The following is a 19,423-nucleotide window of genomic DNA, read 5'->3' on the forward strand; positions in this document are numbered from 1 at the left end:
ACACCCTTTATGAAGTTTTTCGGCCAGCCATGTATAGAGAACACCTCTTAAAAGGTACCTCGGCCGACCATGTATAGAGAATACCTTTCAAGAGACATCCCGACCGGTCATATATAGAGAACACCCCTTATGGAACATCCCGACCGATAGTGTCTACAAAATACCTTTCTTAAAGTATCTCAGCCAATCTTCACTTACCTGAGCATATATATAAAGAATAATAATATTCAATTACCTTGCCAATGATATTTTAGACTCCTGACCAGGTTAATTTTCTTCTGATCCGGTCAACCTTTGTTAGCCGAGTTTATATATTAGGCCTAATATCCTGTATCCTGTCGATCCTCGTCTATCCCGCTGTGTAATATTGAATTAGACTGGATGCCCTTTAAGTCCTGCCAGACTCATATTCATCCAGGCATACACATGGAACCTTTCGTTCGATCAGTCTTCGCTCGGCCGATCACATACTACTAACCAATTAGGACTAAATGCCCTGAAATCCGGCCGGACTCATATTCGTCCGGGCATACGCATGACTCACATTTCTTTATATCACCCCAGCTATCCTTCTACTTAACTCTAACCACCCCATCATTCTTCCTACCTACTCACTACAACCCGTATCAGGCACTATAAATCAAAACATATTGTTCCATTCAAAAGCTAAAACTCCAACGTGGTTTGAGGTATTAAACCTTGATTAGACTATAACTCATGGATGACATTATTAATATGGTATCTAATCAGAGCACACAGTGTTATACAACTATATGAGTATTCATCATCAGGGGCATCTTAGTAGAAGGTTTTACAGGCTACTTATAGTGGATGGCAAAAACATAATTGAGCATATAAGCACATTCCAGAGCATAGTGAGAAGATTTTATATGACATTATTTCGTTTAAAGTTTCCTTGTTAACAAGAGAAACAAGTTGGCAAAAGGCGACTGCACTCGCCCTCGTTGCCCTTGCCAACACGAAGGAGGTAAATCACGGGTGGCTACTAGCCCTTGAAATAGTGACTAGTACATGAGGGAGGCATTTACCTCGGCTATGTCGAGATTCGAACCCTAAACCTCAAGTTGGCAGTACCTCATGCGCTAACCACTAGACCGTCCCAAGGGGGTGTTAACAAGAGAAACATTCTTTTTTGTTGTTGTTAACATCCCATCGAGATGATCTAGTGGTTATGAAAGAAGTTATTGCATTCTTCCTAAATGAACAATATCCTCATTATTTCCTAAATGAAAATTATCTCCTGTTTGAGTGAGTGCATTGTTGAATAAAGCAAAAACGGGACTACTAGGGGGAGGGGGGAGCTCAACAACACATAGATACAGACCTAGACTTTAGGATTATCGAGTGTCTCTAGCACAAGACATATGGTAACTATAGAAGCAACTATTCTGAAAAGGTCAACAACTCATAGCAATGTGCATATCGCAACAGTTGTAGACATTGCTGTCATCTCAAATGAAAAGAATACTCCTTTAATAAAATGTGGATTCAACTTGACAATGCATCTATGCACCGAGCGAGTTGTTTTAGACATTTACCGCATGTATGGCTAGGATCAAAAGGATGGCATGGAGGTGGAGGATCAAGGTGTCAACATAGCACTGAGAGGATAATAGATTCTTGGAAAATGGTCTTTGTCTCAAAGATAATAAAGAATTTGATTTCATTGAGTCACTCGGATTACAAAAAAAGTACCACTATACTATAACTCTAGGGTGGCTCATAGGATGCAGATTCACATGATAGAAAAGTTGCAGAAAACTCTAATTTGCAGAGATTGAAGGCATGTGAGGTGGTTAGCACATGAAAAGTGCTTGAGGAACCTAGTTCACCCCATGACACTAAACAAGTAAAAGAGCTTATTTCCGTGGTTGAGTAGCCCATTGAACAAATTGGTTGTGCATAGGCTCGGTCAAGGTGGAGCCAGATATGTAGATCAAATGATTGGTATGGGAAATGGTGGAGTATGCTGAGAATTGTAGGAGCGCTCTTGAGGATCACTTATTGAGTGTTTAGTGGAGTGGTGGAGCTCATCTTGTCAAGGTGGATTATTTTTCCTAGTTCCACACGAAATGGACCTCAGTTTGTGGCCCAGTGCTATTTAGCGCAAGGGTTCTAGAGTATCAACAATCAAATATGACTTTTAAGCTTATCTAGGTTTGTTTGTAGTAGTTGTTACTGGTGTTTTTGTCAAGGAGATACAGTTGTCATGGTTTTTCACGCCTGGTGAGTTTTTTGGAGTCTAGAGGATATCTTAAAGTGTGTTTGGAGATTGTGAGAAAACTAAGTGCTTATAGAAAGGAGGGGTGTTTTTCTCAAGAGTAGTTGGTGCCCAAGGAGGACAATAAATTTTTCTTTGTTTCCTCCATCTATCTTAAGAGAGCATTCCATGGTGGATTGAGAAGGCTCTTGCATGGTACGGGCAGTTTTGGATTTCATTATACTTCTATATATTATATAGATTTGATTTCTCTTCATGGAGTAGACCTAGGTCTAACTATCTTATATCACTGTTTTTTGTTTGTGCTTTTTAATTACTTCTCCATGAAGATATCACCATGTGAGTTAAAAGTGGAGGTGATTTTACATTCTGTAAGCACTGGATTTTAATCTATAATGGTTGGTCTAAGGTCGCAGATTTGAGCAGCTACCTTGCAGTGAATTTTTTGATTTCATCAATACCTTTATATATTATATAGATTGGTTTCTCTTCATGGAGTCAGCTTAGGTTGAACTATGTTATATTGCTCTTGTTTGTTTGTACTTTTTTAATTACTGGAGACAAAGGGATTTTGATCTACAATGGTTGGTCTAAGGTTGCAGATTCGAGCAGCTACCTTGCTAGTATTGAACCTTGTGGTACTCTAGTAGTGCTGCTACCAACAAACTGTAATAGAGTAGGTTTCAACACCAAGTGGTATCAAAAGCATATAAGTGAACCAAAGTGTTCAAGCATCCCTAGCTTTCTGATCCTGGGTGTAAGACGCATTAGATTTTTTTCTCTATCAAAAAATTTATTTTTTTTGCTGTGCAGGGCTGATGGCTTCCGAAATTCCTTGGAAGTGGTATTGCCTCGAAGAAGCGCTCAGGTTTGTAATAAAAAGAGGATAGAATAATCACTTTTTCTTACAAAAAATTCTGGCTGAATACTGAATACTTGCAGGTTTACAAGTTGACAAGAATCTTGACAACATGAATCAGACTTATCATTGTGTTTGATGACATCTCAAGATGCTATAACATAAAGCTTCTATGACATTAAATTCAGATTTGGAAAAATTGTGCTCTGGTCACATCCTCGTGCGGCAAAACAACCCAAGTGATTTCAGAAGATGTGCATACCAGTTCGAAAGCCATGTGTTCCAAGTTTTGAATTCAGATCTCTCACCACCCCACTCACCCGATACCAATGAAGTGCAACGTACTCTCATTAAAGGAGTACTATTCATCTATTTGGCTTCTTTTGTTTGATTCCCACTTCTTGTCTGGATGTCTGCATAGGCTACATTCAAATTTTCCTGTGTTTTGTGCGATCATACTAATCGCTTCTTTATTAGACTCGGAATGAATGAACGAGAGGAATCCAGAAAGGTTGGTTGTATGTACAGCTATGACATATATTCCTGATCCTTGCATTTTGCTGACAATTTAAAGATTAGAAAGAGTATTGATTGCTTGTGTTGTACATCTTCCAAACAATATGATTGTTCACTGATTAGATTCCGCTGTCCATGCTTATTCAATTAGTGAGGATGCAATTAAACTTGTTTTAGCGTGCTTCACTGCTTATTAAATTCCTAATGAATAAATAAATATGTTAGTCAAATTTAAATGCCATAAATATAAACTAAGTGCAACTATAGTTGTACTCCCAATCATGCTATATAAGATTTGTAAGAAAATGAAACACTAATTTTTAATGTGACTACGAATCTTGATCCTCATCGTGAAACTTGCGGGTGGAAACTTGCAGTGTCACAACGAGGCTGCTAACTCGGAGCGGCTGAGGGGAGGTGCAAGTTCACGGTGACGCCACTAGCCAGTGTGGCCTCTTGGTGAACTCGTGTGGTAAAAGGTGATTCGCTCGCCCTCAGCGTCCTTATCAATCCGTCCTTAGGCTAACATGGAGGAGGTAAATCACGGGTGACTACTAGCCATTAGTGTAAATGGCCAAGACATGGGGGAGGTCATGCTCGGTCACACCGAGTTTCGACTTTAAGACCTCATGTGGCAACACCCCATGCCTCTTGGTGAACTTGTGATGGTTGAAAAAGAGGGTGTAAGTTCACGATGAATAAACATGACATTAAAGTTAAGGGGATAAAGTTTGGTGTTGATTTAATAAGAGTATTTATGTTCGTTCAATACATACAAGATTAATTAAATAAATAAATTTAATAAACTCGTTAAAATAAATGAATAAGTTTAAATATATATATAATATATATTTAGTTTGTCAACGTTCGTGAATAATATTTATGAATAATGTTTATGAATTATGTTCATTAATAAATTATTATTAACGTACTAAATATAAACTTTTAAAATGAACATACAAATTTGAATTAAAACTTCAACAATTAAATAAGCTTAAATCAAGTTAAAGCTAAATTTGAACCAAGCTCAAGTTCATAAAAATAAATCAAGTTAAGTTTAAATGGTTATTTCAATAGTTTAATTCATTTTAGGCTCAACTTGATTTAGTTCGATTATCTTATCAAATGAATTTTATGGCCCTGATTAAAAGGATCAATTTGTGAGTGATGTGGTATTGACCCCAAATATCGCGTGGCCTAACAAGGTTACTACATTAAGTTCGGCCCACTGACAGAAACGCTCCCACCATTAACCCAAATATTGTGCGGGCCAACAAGGTTATTCCATGTAAGTTCGGCCCATTTATTCTTCTGCCAACTAACACAGAAACGGCGCTTCGCATTCGTGGTTCCCATTCCCAACTCATTCTGCTTGCCGTGTTCTCTCTCTCCAACAGCGATTTCGCTTTCCCGCCACAATGGAGAGTTCCCTCGCTGCCCCTGCCATCGCTTATAGGCACAGCTGATCAACCAACGCGCCAAACCCCTCCTTTGACTGGAAGCCGCAGCTCTCGCTTTGCCAACAGGCTCCTCGTTTCTTCGCCCGCTAGAACGATGGCAGCAGAGGCTTCTCCCGGCGCCAACAAGCTGCCCGAACTCAAATTAGGTTTTTTTTTTCATTCTTTTCATTTCCTGCGTGGTCTTGATTCCTGTCCTCGTTTCTGTTACGCCTTTTATTGTCTTGTGGTTTAATTATTGTGCTGCAGATGCTAGGCAGGCACAGGGATTCATCTCGTTCTTCAAAACCCTCCCCAAAGTAAGTTCTTCCTTTTGTCGCCCCGTTGTGATTCATCTGTATTTTCTCTTACATAGCCATTAACTTGATAAACTTGGATTGTGCGTGTTCTGATAGGATCCTAGAGCTGTGCGCTTTTTTGATCGCCGGGTGAGTTCATTTGCCTCTTCACAGGATACATGTCTTTAATTACTTCTCCCTATTCTGGTACTACTTGTTGTTCTGTTCTTTAAGACCCTGATCTCCATCGTCTATTTGTTTGTTCTCTGGGATCTGCTGTTATCTCTCTGAACCTAGTTCTTCATGAGGTGTTTTTCTTGTATTTTTTTTTTCACTCAACATCATGCTCTGAAAAGATAATGATCTATTTGAGTTATAGTTAATATATTTGGACCCTGAAACCCAAGTGAGGGAGATTCGGACACCATAGACTTGCAAGATAATTCCATTTCTTGGAATAGGATCATTATTCATTTTGTTCATCAGTGATTCCCTGAAGTATGTGAATGAAGAGTTGCGGATTTTGGCACCTTAAAATTTTATAAATTTTTCTCATAGAACATCCAAGAGTCAAGGAAACTTGATGCCCGTGTTAACCTGATAAAATTGTAACCAAATATTTAAAATAAATAGCACTTAGGTGGTTATTGCTTGGTTAAACACTAGTTTTATAACTATTGAAACTTCCAAAAGAGCTTGCCAACATTAATGTGTGGATTATGCTGCATGAAATGAATTGTTTTTTTTGCTTTGATGGCTATGTTGGAGGTATATATATTTGTAATATGTAATAAAAAAACATGCACAAATCCTTAGGCTGTGAGGCTTGCCACACTATAAAGTGTCCTCCGCTGCTCTAAGAGTTTTGTGTAGATTTAAGGTAATTGCTAAATCTAGCCTAAACTTTACATTTTGTAACAAAGGTAGCCTGAAATTTCAGAAACATGTAATTGAGCTTGAACAAGGTTATAACAAATATAACCAACTGTTGTATTTCAATTGCAAATTTTGAGGTTGCTTCTGTACTTGCTTCATGTTTATAAATTAGTCTAGTTAGCATCTTAACTATATGTGCTAAATTGAACCTAACAAACCCAAGTTAAGTGTAGGTCAAACTCCATCAAACCTAATGACATGAATAAACTAACAAATATAGTTAGATGTGAAATGCATGTTAACTAAGTAAATTTGTATGGCTTAATGGATGGGTATATTTGTCACCTAATATGTTACCACATTTTAAGTTTAGGTTATAATAGTCCTGGTCAGTTGCATAACCTAACACAGACTATTAATTTTCTGACAGACCTAGCTCAAGGTTTCAAAAAACCTTGAACTTGGATAAACATTTCCTTATCATTATGATTTGTCTGTAAGCTATGTGTAATCTTCAAGTTCTACTTTACCAGGACTATTATACAGTTCATGGTGAGAATGCTACTTTTGTTGCAAGGTCATATTACCACACAACCACTGCTTTGCGACAATTAGGTAGTGGCTCAGATGGAATTTCCAGTATGAGTGTCAGTAAAAGCATGTTTGAGTCTATAGCTCGTGATCTTTTACTGGAGAGGACAGATCACACATTAGAGCTATATGAAGGAAGTGGTTCAAATTGGAAATTGGCAAAAACAGGAACACCTGGCAATATTAATAGTTTTGAAGATATCTTGTTTGCCAATAATGACATGCAGGATTCCCCTGTGACAGTTGCATTGTTTCCTGTTTTCCGTGAGAACCAGTGTACTGTGGGACTAAGTTTTGTAGATATGACCAAACGGAAGCTTGGTGCAGCAGAGTTCCTTGATGATAATCAGTTCACAAATACTGAATCAGTTTTGGTAGCTCTTGGTTGTAGGGAATGTCTTATACCTGCAGAATGCGGAATATCAATAGAATTCAAAGCTCTTAATGTAGCTTTATCCAAATGTAATGTTCTTCTGAGTGAAAGAAAGAAATCTGAGTTCAAGTCAAGGGATTTGATGCAGGATCTCAGTAGGATCATCAGAGGGCCTACTGAACCTGTTAGAGATTTGCTTTCAGATTTTGAATATGCATTGAGTGCCCTAGGTGCATTGATATCTTATATGGAATTGCTTGCTGATGATAACAATTATGGGAATTTTACCATTGAAAAATACAACTTAGATAACTGTATGAGGTTGGATTCTGCAGCAATGAGAGCACTGAATGTCCTTGAAAGCAAAACGGATTTTAATAAAAACTTCAGTTTGTTTGGTCTAATGAATAGAACGTGCACTGCTGGCATGGGCAAAAGGTTGCTTAATAGGTGGCTGAAACAACCTTTGTTAGATGTCGATGAAATCATTTGTAGGTTAGACTTGGTTCAGGCATTTGCAGAGGACGCAGAGCTTTGTCAAGGATTGAGACAACATCTGAAGAGAATTTCTGATATCGAGAGGTTGACCCAGGCACTGAGGAAGAAGAGATCTAATTTGCAACCAGTCATAAAATTGTATCAGGTAAATCTTTAGTTTCTTTTGGAACTATCTCTCTTTTTTTTTTTAAATGACTCAGAACATTGATTCTACTGTTTTATTTTTACTTCTTTTATGTCTAATTATATAATAATCTCTTTTAACACATTATCTTCCATGAATAGTCAAGCATTAGGGTACCTTACATAAGAGATGTACTTGAGCATTACGAAGGTCAATTTTCCTCACTGTTAAGGAAAAAGTATTCCGAGCCCCTAAACTTCTGGATGGGTGAGGATAAACTAAATAAGTTCATCGCTCTTGTTGAAATCTCTATTGATCTTGATCAACTTGAGAATGGAGAATACATGATCTCACCTGGGTATGATGAAAGCTTAGCTGTGCTAAGGAACCAACTCGACGAAGCGGAGCAACAAATAAACAATTTGCATAAGCAAACAGCAAATGATCTTGAACTTTCTGTTGATAAGTCACTGAAATTGGAGAAGGGAACACAATTTGGACATGCATTTAGGATCACAAAGAAAGAAGAACAAAAGGTGAGAAAGAAACTTAATAATGCTTACATTGTTCTGGAAACTCGGAAGGATGGTATAAAGTTCACAAATTCGAAGTTAAAAAAGTTGGGAAATCAGTACCAAGAGATACTGAATGATTACACAAATTGTCAGAAAGGTCTTGTGGCTAGAGTAGTTGATGTTTCTGCTTCCTTTTCTGAGGTACTCAAGCTGACACTTCAAATCTCATTTCAAATAAATTGCGTCCTGTTTTTATTTATTGTGTTCTGTTCCATAGATATTTGAGGCTGTTGCTGGGATTCTATCTGAGATGGATGTTCTTCTGAGCTTTGCTAATTTGGCAACCAGCTGTCCTGTTCCATATGTGAGACCAGATATCACACCCTCGGTGAGAATCCTGCAATAGTTTTGTCTATTTCTTACAAACATGTGTTTTGATGAACTTTTTGTCTACTTGCAGGATCAAGGGGATATCATACTAGAAGGTTGCAGACATCCTTGTGTGGAATCTCAGGATGGTGTTAATTTCATACCTAATGATTGTAAACTAGTATGTACACTGTTAAGTTGCAAAATTCTTCGAGCATTTTATCACAAATATTTTCTTTTGACTGTAGTTTCTTTGCTTGCTTGTTCTAGGTCCGTGGAAAGAGTTGGTTTCAGATCATAACAGGGCCAAATATGGGCGGGAAATCAACTTTTATCCGGCAGGTAAGTGAACTGTGGATGCTATAAATCATGTTATTCTCGACTTGTTCACCTTATGCAAAGTCAATATTCCACTAGATATATACCCACCCAAAATTATCATTTTGGGGACAATTTTGCATTCTATGAACGACATCAATATTATTTTTTTGTTAGTACCTTTCTTAGGGTTGCAGCAGTAAAAAATAAGTTGTCACTCCAGCTTGTTTAATCTCAAAATTTTGTGAAATTGTTGTGACTTGTGAAATTTGTATATAGCATACAGACACTCATAATTAGTGGTTTAAAATGGGTCATACTATGCAACCTGACTGATCTAGCCTATGCCGTGCATGCCAATGGAACACAATATGAAATAGATGCATTGACCATGATTAACCATCATTATCTATCTTTAATCAGATGCTCCCTTCTTATAATATATATTCATAAGCTATCTATGTAACATTTGGTGGGCAATAGCACTGATAAGTCAGATACTTCATCTATCTGATATGTGTTGACATAAACCTGCGGGGATTATATATTAAATGGATATTACTATTAAATTTCCATTCCGATTCTTCTACTTTGACAATCACAAGTATAAAATTGCCCTTTAACTATGGAGATGGATAGAATTATTAGAAACTACCAAGTGCAAGGCATTCCTAGTCTTATTCCTAATTTTCTATGTCTATAATTGATGGATTGTAATTCTGTTTGATAATAATATGATACCAAGTTTTCTACTAGGTATCGGAGTCCATCCCACCATTGCATCTGATCTAGCTGCCTTTTCTCTCACCAGCCCATGGTTCTGCCATCGAGATGAGAAGAGACTCTTTTTTCCTTGATATACCCATTGACGACAGATGAGGAAGTCATTGACACCATAGTTGTAGCTTCATGATCATAAATTTGTATTATCAGTTTCTCTTGTTTCAGCAAAAATCAACTTTAAGTTGTGATACTAATTCTGTGCGCAAAGATATGAAGCTTTTTGTCTTTACTGTGCATTGTCTTGTGGTACATCTGGTGTTTCATTATCTACCTTATTAATCCTCAGGTTGGTGTGAATGTGCTGATGGCGCAAGTTGGTTGCTTTGTTCCTTGTGAGAGAGCAACCATTAGCATAAGAGATTGTATATTTGCTCGTGTCGGAGCCGGTGATTGCCAGGTGTGTTTACAATAGAGGAAAATTATTTTCAGCTTCATATTTATCTTCAGAAAACATAAATTACACAAAATATATCAGGATAAATGCATAGAAATTTTGAAGATTCAGAACTGTGGATTAACTCCATATTTTTGTTAGTTGATCCATAAGGACATAAGTAGCTAGTTCTAGATGGAGCAAGATCTATCAGTGAAAAATATCAGTCAGTCATGTAGAACCAAGTAATCTAACAAAAGTAAACAATGCATTTGTTCTTTTGGTGTATTAGGACTTTGACTTGCATTCCTTAAGTAATCTTTCCTTTTTTTATTTATTAAATATGCTTTGCGTTCATCATTCAGTTAAGTCTTATACTGTATAGAAAGGCATACTTTACATTCTAAGACATCCATTATAAGATCAATGAACCACAGTAGTGAAGGCTAATCATGGCCCCAATGAACATATGGATTATAGATGAAGTGCGACTTGCACATTGTTCCTAAAAATGAATAACTAAAGGTACACTTTTGAATTACATCATATCTCAATCATATGTGGGATCATATGTGTGGCTAGCTAAGTGGGACATCACAAACGTTTAAATGAAAATCACTTCAATCTTCCTAGTTCCACTTCAGATAACCAAGATCATTGCTGGTAATGCGGAACTCTAGTGGTATGATTAATTTAACATCTTGTGCATTCATGTACAATGTTCCACTCTCATGAATGTAGCAGCCGTTGCTAGGTCAAAGCAACAAATAGCATTATTGAAATGTGTGCTAGGCATCCTACCTTAGGAGTCTTCAGTACTTCAGCAAGGCAACTGTGCTATGCAATGAAGATGGAAAGGTGCACCATTTCAAATGGCCTGGGATACAAAAATAAAAAAGCGTACCTAATATTAAAACATCAGATATCTTTGTTATCTTCCAATATGTTACAATGTTGAACCTAACCTAAGTACAGTAGCCAGTTATAACTTGTTGCCTCCATGATCTATCTCAAGAAGAGAAGAAATTTGAACATCGAAAGATTTGAATTTTTGTATAATAAGGTAAATATGGCATCTTCCAGATACTTTAAATTTCTAAATAACTATAGTAATTATGATATTTTGGCATAATGAATAGTACATGACATTTTGTCAAAATTTTAAATTAGATATTTCTACAAGTGTTTGATTTTTTTCTTAATATTGGGTTATCTGCTAATTGATGTTTTTCTATATATTAGTTACCAAACATTTTTTGACTATTACATTAGTGTAATTTTATTTGTTGTATGAACATATACATTTAGATATTGTTAGTGTTTGCTCTTTTTTGTGAGAGTTATTGCATGTTACTTTCTAGTGCCTTAAAACATATTGTGAATGATTCCTCTAACTGTGTGTGTAAAAACAAACACACTGCATACTGTATCTATATGCCTTGGCAGGACAATAAGATTACAAGTATACCTACATATTTCCTGTGTATATTGAAGATTTGATCAAATATGACATCCATTTTTCCTCTTTTAATTCTACACAATCTATGCTGATTTTGCAGCTTCGCGGTGTTTCTACATTCATGCAAGAAATGCTTGAGACTGCTTCAATCTTGAATGGCGCTTCTGAGAAGTCGCTGATAATTATTGATGAGTTGGGCCGTGGAACATCAACTTATGATGGATTTGGTTTGTCTATCAGTTTTTGCTTACTTTAAATTGCAATTTTCTACTTATCAGCTTATCTAAAATTATTAATTTGCCTAATCGCTGTGATATTTACATAACTTCCTTTTACTGAGCTTCGTAGGTGGATGTTTAATTGCAAATTTTACCTTTATTAGAATTATTAGGTTATTGGAGTCAGTAGTTATATTTGTTTTAGGTTTGGTTCTACATTGATAGCCGACTCCAACTAGTGGGATAAGGCTTGGTTCTTATTGTTGTTTGGTTCTACATTGGATATTGTAGGGATCCTACCATGGTGTTGTAGTTCTTTCTGAATGAACAAAACAAGACATTGTTTTGTTCCTTTCAAATGGTATTAGAGGAGAAGATTTCATAGGCTTTATCCTTTAGGCTCTGCTAATTAATATGACAACATGACCTCCCTTCCTCTCCCCTACCTCCACCCTTTGCAAAATCCTAATTTTGTTCTCTCTTGGGTGCTTTTCTCCTCTCCCATTACATTTGTAAATGTCATTCACCTCTTACAAAACATCATCTCCTTTTCCTTCTCTTTTCGTATTCCTTCAAACCCTTGCCTCCTCCATCACAATTAGAATGATCTATTACTATGACCTTGAAACACTGACCTTTTGCTTCTTCCCCATAAACACAACCTTTCTAACCTTTCTTGTTAGTAGCATTGTGTGTTTCCTCTCCTACCTTTCTGCCATCACCTCCTCCCTTCATCCTTGTATACCTTGTTCGAACCCTTGGTCTGTACTCCTGTCTCTGTTTTTCAATCATTTAGTCCCTTAACATAAGCAACTGTCAACTCCTTTAATATTTGCCGTAATGTACTATTCTTCCTAATGCCTCGGTTACCACACCCATGTTCTGGAGAGATCCCTTCATCAAAACCTAAGCATTGTTCCCCTAGTCAATTTTATTTTGAGTCTCATGTCTATTGCCTGTCATACTTCTTTTCCCATCTCCTTCATCTATCAACCAACCTCAGATCTAGACCAATCTCCTTCCCCACCTCCAATGTAGTCAATCTGTTCAGATCCCTTTCTCACCTCTTTAAAGAGCAACTAGATATCCTCTTCCAGGAGTTCCATTGTCATTGCCTCACATAGCCTTGCCTACTCATCAGGCCCACTGCCTCATCCCTTGACTGTTCATGGACCCAGGTGGGTCCTGTCAAAAAGGGACCAGTACAAAAGAAAAGTTTAAAGAAAGGTGGACACGCATGCAATGTTTATGAAAAGGATCAACAAAAAAGGGGGTATAAAAAGAGTTAGACTGATAATTGCAATTAAAAAAGTGCCTAGTTGGCAATAGTTTGAAAAGAAAAGATAATGAAAATTATTTCTTCATTTTTATGTTTGTATATACCACTATTATTTCACCATTTTGCATATTTTTTATTTGTATGATTTAAGTTGGGATTACTTAGCTTTGGGAAGCTATTGTGAAGTAGCAAGTGCTTCCATGCAAGATCCAACGACGTCAGTGTCTCAAATCCAGACAAGATTCAAGGATGTCTGCTCCTGACGAGATCCAAAGTTTTTGCTAGCTGGTGAGGGCTTCCTCATGAAGAGGCAAGAGAATCCATGGCAAGGGTTGTACATTTGAGACTTGTGACGTTTGACTCCTTCCTCCTTACCTTCTAGATTTCTACTATGTCCATACATCAGTTTTCTTGGCTTTGCCACAATGTCCCAAAACAAAAAATTGTTCTTCCTCCTCTCCTTTGCCCTTCTCCTTGCCTTTTGGTGTTTGGTACTTTCATCTTCTGTCATTTGCACTTAGCACATCCTAAACGTCTTGAGTCAGTCGGCAATAGAAACTCAGACTTAGCTTGAGATTTCAAACCTTGGCGGGTAGGATCAAATTGTTTTATAAACTTTTCCTTTTAGACTAAAGGCGGCACCACAATTACATAGGACTCCAAAAGTTCTTTTTCATTTCAAGTTCTCAACCACTCATTCCAATGCTTGAGTTATGTATATGGCATAATAATTATCTCCAAATAACATCAACAATAACAATTTGATATTTAATCCTTTTCAAATATTTTTCATGTGCCAAACCAAGGTTTTTTTTGTCTGTTTGTCGCACATGATAAGTCAGTGATAGGTGATTTATCTATTCAAAGTTTTATTTTCTAGTTTGTTCTGCTTTCTGAGACATGTATGATCACTATCCTTGGGATGGATATGCTCTCATTCATATTGATACACGTACTCCTTTTAGGTGAACATTAGTTAAATTTCATTTTTCATTACTTTATAAATATTTCATACTTTTGGATTCCTTACAGATTTATCTTGTAATAACTTTTGTCCAGGCTTGGCATGGGCAATCTGTGAACATCTTGTGGAGGTTACTAGGGCGCCAACTCTTTTTGCAACTCATTTCCATGAACTCACTACATTAGCTCTTGTAGACACCCAGGAATGTTCTAGTCTGGCCACCGTTGGAGTGGCAAATTATCATGTTGGAGCGCACATAGATTCATCAAGTCGAAAGTTGACTATGCTTTACAAGGTAACTGACTACACTGCAGTACTTTCAATAATTCTATTGTCATGTTCTTTGGAAATTAATGTGTTTTTCTTCCTCAATGTTGTGTACAATAGACTCTTTTCTAGGCCCGCATCAGTGGGAGTTTTGTGCACTGAGCTGCCCTTATTGTAGAATTATGGTTGTTCTACATTTACACACCTTAACTTGGTATATTTACAATTAAACTCTCTTTTATACAATGTGGTCCTTATTACTCCCCCAACTGAAAATTTTTGTAAAACATTTTTTTGCATACACTCAGTTCTAAGACCTTTTAATTGCTTGGCAAATTTGCTAGATGAATGTTGGGACTAACAAAAGAAGTGTGGTTCTCCTTGGATTGCACTTCTCTTAGAAGAATTGATAATCAATCTTATTATGTTTTATAGGATTGGAAGCAATGTGCATCACAACTTAGTTATCACAATGTAATTTCATTGACTCACTCGCAGCATCTCCTAAATCAATCATTAGTTGTTTGAATTAGATAAACTTACATGGAGCAAGAATCATGACTTTGCACTCTGGCTCTGCACTCATCTCTGACCACCAACATTTAAAGTATCCTTTTGGGAGCTTCAATATTTGGATTCAATGATTAAGGCTTCGGTATTATGTTGTGTGTAGATGTTGCATGCTTCAACACACTTAAATGTATGCTGAGATCAACTCATACTTTTACTTTATAATCCTCTTCCACTTTGTTTATTTACTTTCAAATTTAAGCTTATAGCAATTATAAAGCTAATTGATTTAAAAGTTTAGAAAATGCTGCAAGTATAAAAAGCATCTTGACAAATGGTTATTACTTACTAATACCAAAATAAGCATCTTGCATCATATTAGTACATTGGTTTCTATAGCATCCTAATGAAATCAACTTTATAATTTTCCAAGACCTAAGCTAAATAATACTTTTAGGATATTTGTTATTTGAACTAATTTTCCATATGTACATAAGTATATCTTAGTTAATTATTGCGAGTTGGACTTATACTAGCACAACTAAAACTAAAAGGATATAGGATTAAGTCACAAGAAGACAATGGTCTTGTTTGGCCCCATTCGGGCCATGTCTTCGCCAATATCACCAAATTTGTGCTGGCAGAATGAAACAAAAATACTTATCTATGCTGACATAGTATTAGTACTGGTTGGTGATCTAAATGATGTATTTTGGCCCCACCGACTGATATTGACCGACTTTTATAATCATACTAATAATATTTTATTTCTTGCTCCAATTTTTTAATGCCATAACAAACAAATGTTTCTACATTAATGCAACTGGAGTTAAAAAAATACAAATTTATTAAAAGAGACATTAACTAGCATGACAACCCTATCCAAAATGTACATATTGTAAATTTAAATTTATCAAAGTAAAAAAGATAAATTTATCATCTACATCTTTACTAGAGAGGTCATTTTAGACTATAGCTATTCCTTTACAAAACCAATCCGGTTGTGTATTCTGGTGGGGTTGATGGATTTTTATCACAAAATAGGCGAGGTCAGAAGTTCAACCTTTTTTTTGGTTTCTGATCAATGAGTTGTCTTGAACTAGTGGATTTCCAGTTCAGATTTTAATAGGTCAGATCAGCTAATCTGGGATAGTTTCTATGACTGTTATTCATCTTTGGGCTTTATTTTCATTTTTTTTTCAGCTATCATGGCATATCATGGATACCTTCCATGTACTGGTATCTCTTTTAATTGCTTTCTAATCTATCTCTGGGCTTCCTTTTCATTGATTTGAAGTTTTCAGCTATCATGGATACTCCCGGTAGACTAATATTAAGTGCTTTGTTATTTATCTTTAGGCTGCTTCTTTTAAAAAAAAAAAATGCTAGTGGGTGAGAAGGTGTTGCCCTTACTGCATAAAATAAGAAAGGAACTTAACATGATTTAGCCATGACCGACAAAGTAATAACCAGTTCAGGGAGCAAGGCAAAACAATAGTCTACTAGCTTATAACACAATAAATCAACTAAAATTACATATATATTAATCTAAGTTAATAAGGAAAATATATTTGAGATTCTTTAATGTGTGGAAATCTCCACTCCATTTGCCGTAAGCCTGTCCAGATTGATTGCAGTTGCTATTGCATTTGGAAAGATTCTGGAAGAGGGTCTAGTCGCCCAACTATAGAAAAGATGCTTCCAGCACATGAAAATTGCTTGACTTGTAGCACTTTGCAAGAAGATAGGATCATTACGATGTAACCATAAAGACTAGCCATATTTGACACTGTTGTGAAAACCCAAGGATGCATATAAACCGAACTTTAGGTCGGATGCTTAAGAAAAAACATGCAAGGCAGTCATCTAGTGAAGTGTTGGAGATGATGCTGATGAGGTGCCAAACCCGTGCATAGCAATGTCACAAAACTTAAAAAGATGATCCCTTGTGTATGGCATTTCCAAAGTTCCTAATTAAGGGAGTTCATGAGAATTCCTTGTGGCCTTCTATTGTATTTTGTTTATGCTTATGTGATTCCTATCTTCCATTTGTAGCTCCAACCTGGTGCTTGTGATCAAAGCTTCGGTATTCATGTTGCGGAACTTGCAAATTTTCCTGAAGATGTTGTAAGTCTAGCTAGAAGGAAAGCTGATGAATTGGAAGATTTTTCTCAGGGATCAAAGGACAGTGATGGTTCAGAGAAACAGGTTTGCTATAAAAGATTTTACTTTTGCCAATGATATTTTGTTTTGATCGCAAGGACAACACATATTTGGTGACCTTCTGCCACGTGTCTTTGGATATACATTAATCTACTTCGCATCTGCATATTTGCGATGAAAAGGCACCAGAGCTACTTGAGAACCATTTTGCCAACTACGTTTCTCCGTTTTCTCAGTCTAGAGTTTGTCAATTATCTCGTGAGTTTTCTGTAATATGTATTCATTTAGAAGCAATAATAATTCTTCCCAATTTTTCTGTCATGTATGCATGTCTCTCCACATGCATGTGCCTCAATCATGCAAGCAAACCCTTCATTAGTTATTCCGTTGCCCTCATGTAAATGTGGTAGGAGTTTCTTGTCTAAATGGGTTTCCGAACCACTTGATTTGCACTCGGGTTGTCCTTTTAGTTCATACGGGTTAGGATTACCCTCAAATTCATTTCATCCTTTTGCTTCTTTTCATTTTCTTTTTCATGTTATTGTGTTGTTAGACTCATTTCTTTTCTGTGCCTCTATCTATCGTGGCAAAAGGTGATGCGCTCACCTTAGGCGTCCCTCCACGTCTACCCCAAGGCATTTGAAAGGGAGGTAAATCACGGTGACCAAGCGACGTCTCTTTAGGTGGGAGGAATTTTATTTCCTAGGGGATTCAATCCCTGTTCTCTTGTGGCAATCTACCACTCGAATACCAACTTGGCTATGCGCATGGGCCCTGTGCCTCTATCTATGTTGTATAATCCAATGATTTACCAAGAGCAGTAGCACAATCAAGAGTAGATTAGAAATCAGAAAGGCTATCAAAGTGAGGCATATTTTGAGGTAGATCATATATGAGCAAACCATGTGTGAAGAAATAAATGCCGCATTGGGTGCTTGATCTTGATCTTTCTCATGTAAAGGGTTGTTGCTCTAGGATAAATGTTCTCCATGATTTACCTGTTGGGCTGTTTAGGATGAGCGATATCATCTTTGCTCCAATGTGAGGAAAAAACAGTAGGATATGAATTTTGACGTCCATTAACTATTCCATTATTTAATTGTCTCAATATTATCTTTTACTATTAAAATACCTATCATATTAAGCTTCATGTGAAAGCAAACTCTCGCCATGTTTTAAATTCTTGTTTGATCCCTCACAAGCTTTCCAAATATGATCAAAGTTAAAAGTGCTTTACAAAAAACAGGAGCCAATATCATCCTTTGTTTTTCTTTTGCTTGTTGGAAGAGACACTTAATAATGATGAATAAAGCATATATGCTTTTCTTATTTCAAGGGGTTTGTGAGTTAATCATTCTCTTCACCTCGCAGGTTGGGTGTAAGCGGAAAAGATTATGCACACCTGAGGACATAACTAAAGGTGCAGCTCGTGCCCATCGCTTTCTAGAGGAGTTCGCTGCTCTACCTTTGGATCAGATGGACATGAAACAGTCAATGGAACATGTGAATAAGCTGAGGACTGAGCTGGAGAACGATGCTTCCAACTTTCCATGGCTCCAGCAATTTTTCTGAGACTCGAAGTCTTTCCACGAGGCATTGAATCCTGTGTCATGATTTGTTTGAATGGTTGAGCAAAAGATGCCTTTACTATCAAGTAATGTGTTTGTGCTCAGTGGCTCTCACTTTTGTTATAGGGCATGATCTGGACTCTGGAGGTTGTATATGTCTATAGTTCAGTTTTGTTAAATATTGAATGATCCAATCCACTCATCAGAGATGTCATTTCTGTTATTATGATTTTATTGCTATGTTTATATATATATAGATGTTGTCATTGGGCATTGTGGATGCCTCACAATCAAAGGCGTCTCAGCATGTGAGAGGCGTCATGTATATGTATACACAAACGTTGTATGTACGTTACAGTGATCCAAATGTCTCGATTTAATTTTTATTTTTTTAAAATCAATATTTTTTAAAAAATATTCAACAAGTATTTAAAATTTTTTAGAACACTATAATTAATAGAGGAAAATTTTTATTAACTCAAATATATTATAATTTAATTTCTAAATTTTAAATATATATAATATATCCTATGAGCATCTAAAATTTTTAATGTTGAACTCTATAATCAAAAAAGAAAAATCTGAACCTTAAAAAGAAAATTTTATTAGTTCAAATTTATTATAACTCAATTCATAAATTCAAAAATTTTACATCCTAAATACATATAATATACATCAAAATAAAACAAAAAAAAACTTATTGAATGAATCCAAACACTTAGACCAATGTCGCACATGGGCGAGAGACAAAAGGTCCGTAGCAAAACACTTTCGTATGTGTATATATATAAGATTTGATACCCTAGACATTCCTGGATGCTGC

General features: G+C 36.4%; 2 protein-coding genes across 3 annotated transcripts in view; both read left to right on the top strand.

Moving 5' to 3' along the window:
- The window catches only part of LOC122022689 (1,4-alpha-glucan-branching enzyme 3, chloroplastic/amyloplastic-like), a 56,673-nt gene extending 52,971 nt beyond the window's left edge, over positions 1–3,702 (top strand). The window contains exons 20-21 of the mRNA XM_042580746.1: positions 3,056–3,110; positions 3,185–3,702. Of these exons, the coding sequence (XP_042436680.1) occupies positions 3,056–3,110; positions 3,185–3,217 (88 nt within the window). The 3' untranslated portion in view covers positions 3,218–3,702. The remainder of the gene's footprint in view (positions 1–3,055; positions 3,111–3,184) is intronic.
- Positions 3,703–4,952: 1,250 nt separating this feature from the next.
- LOC122023571 (DNA mismatch repair protein MSH2-like) lies at positions 4,953–18,852 on the top strand. Of its 2 annotated transcripts, none has more exons than XM_042581738.1 (13): positions 4,953–5,223; positions 5,324–5,373; positions 5,470–5,502; positions 6,762–7,835; positions 7,976–8,530; positions 8,607–8,717; positions 8,790–8,879; positions 8,969–9,040; positions 10,086–10,196; positions 11,732–11,858; positions 14,188–14,387; positions 16,925–17,077; positions 18,404–18,852. In XM_042581738.1, exons 1-13 carry the CDS (start codon positions 5,172–5,174, stop codon positions 18,602–18,604), a joined length of 2,829 nt encoding a protein of 942 aa, XP_042437672.1. In that variant the 5' UTR covers positions 4,953–5,171; the 3' UTR covers positions 18,605–18,852. The 2 variants fall into 2 exon arrangements, with proteins under 2 accessions (XP_042437672.1, XP_042437673.1); XM_042581739.1 differs by having other exon boundaries at positions 6,806–7,835.
- The last annotated feature ends 571 nt before the right edge of the window (positions 18,853–19,423 follow it).

Source organism: Zingiber officinale, chromosome 9B (assembly GCF_018446385.1).
Source record: "Zingiber officinale cultivar Zhangliang chromosome 9B, Zo_v1.1, whole genome shotgun sequence".
Lineage (NCBI taxonomy): Eukaryota > Viridiplantae > Streptophyta > Magnoliopsida > Zingiberales > Zingiberaceae > Zingiber > Zingiber officinale.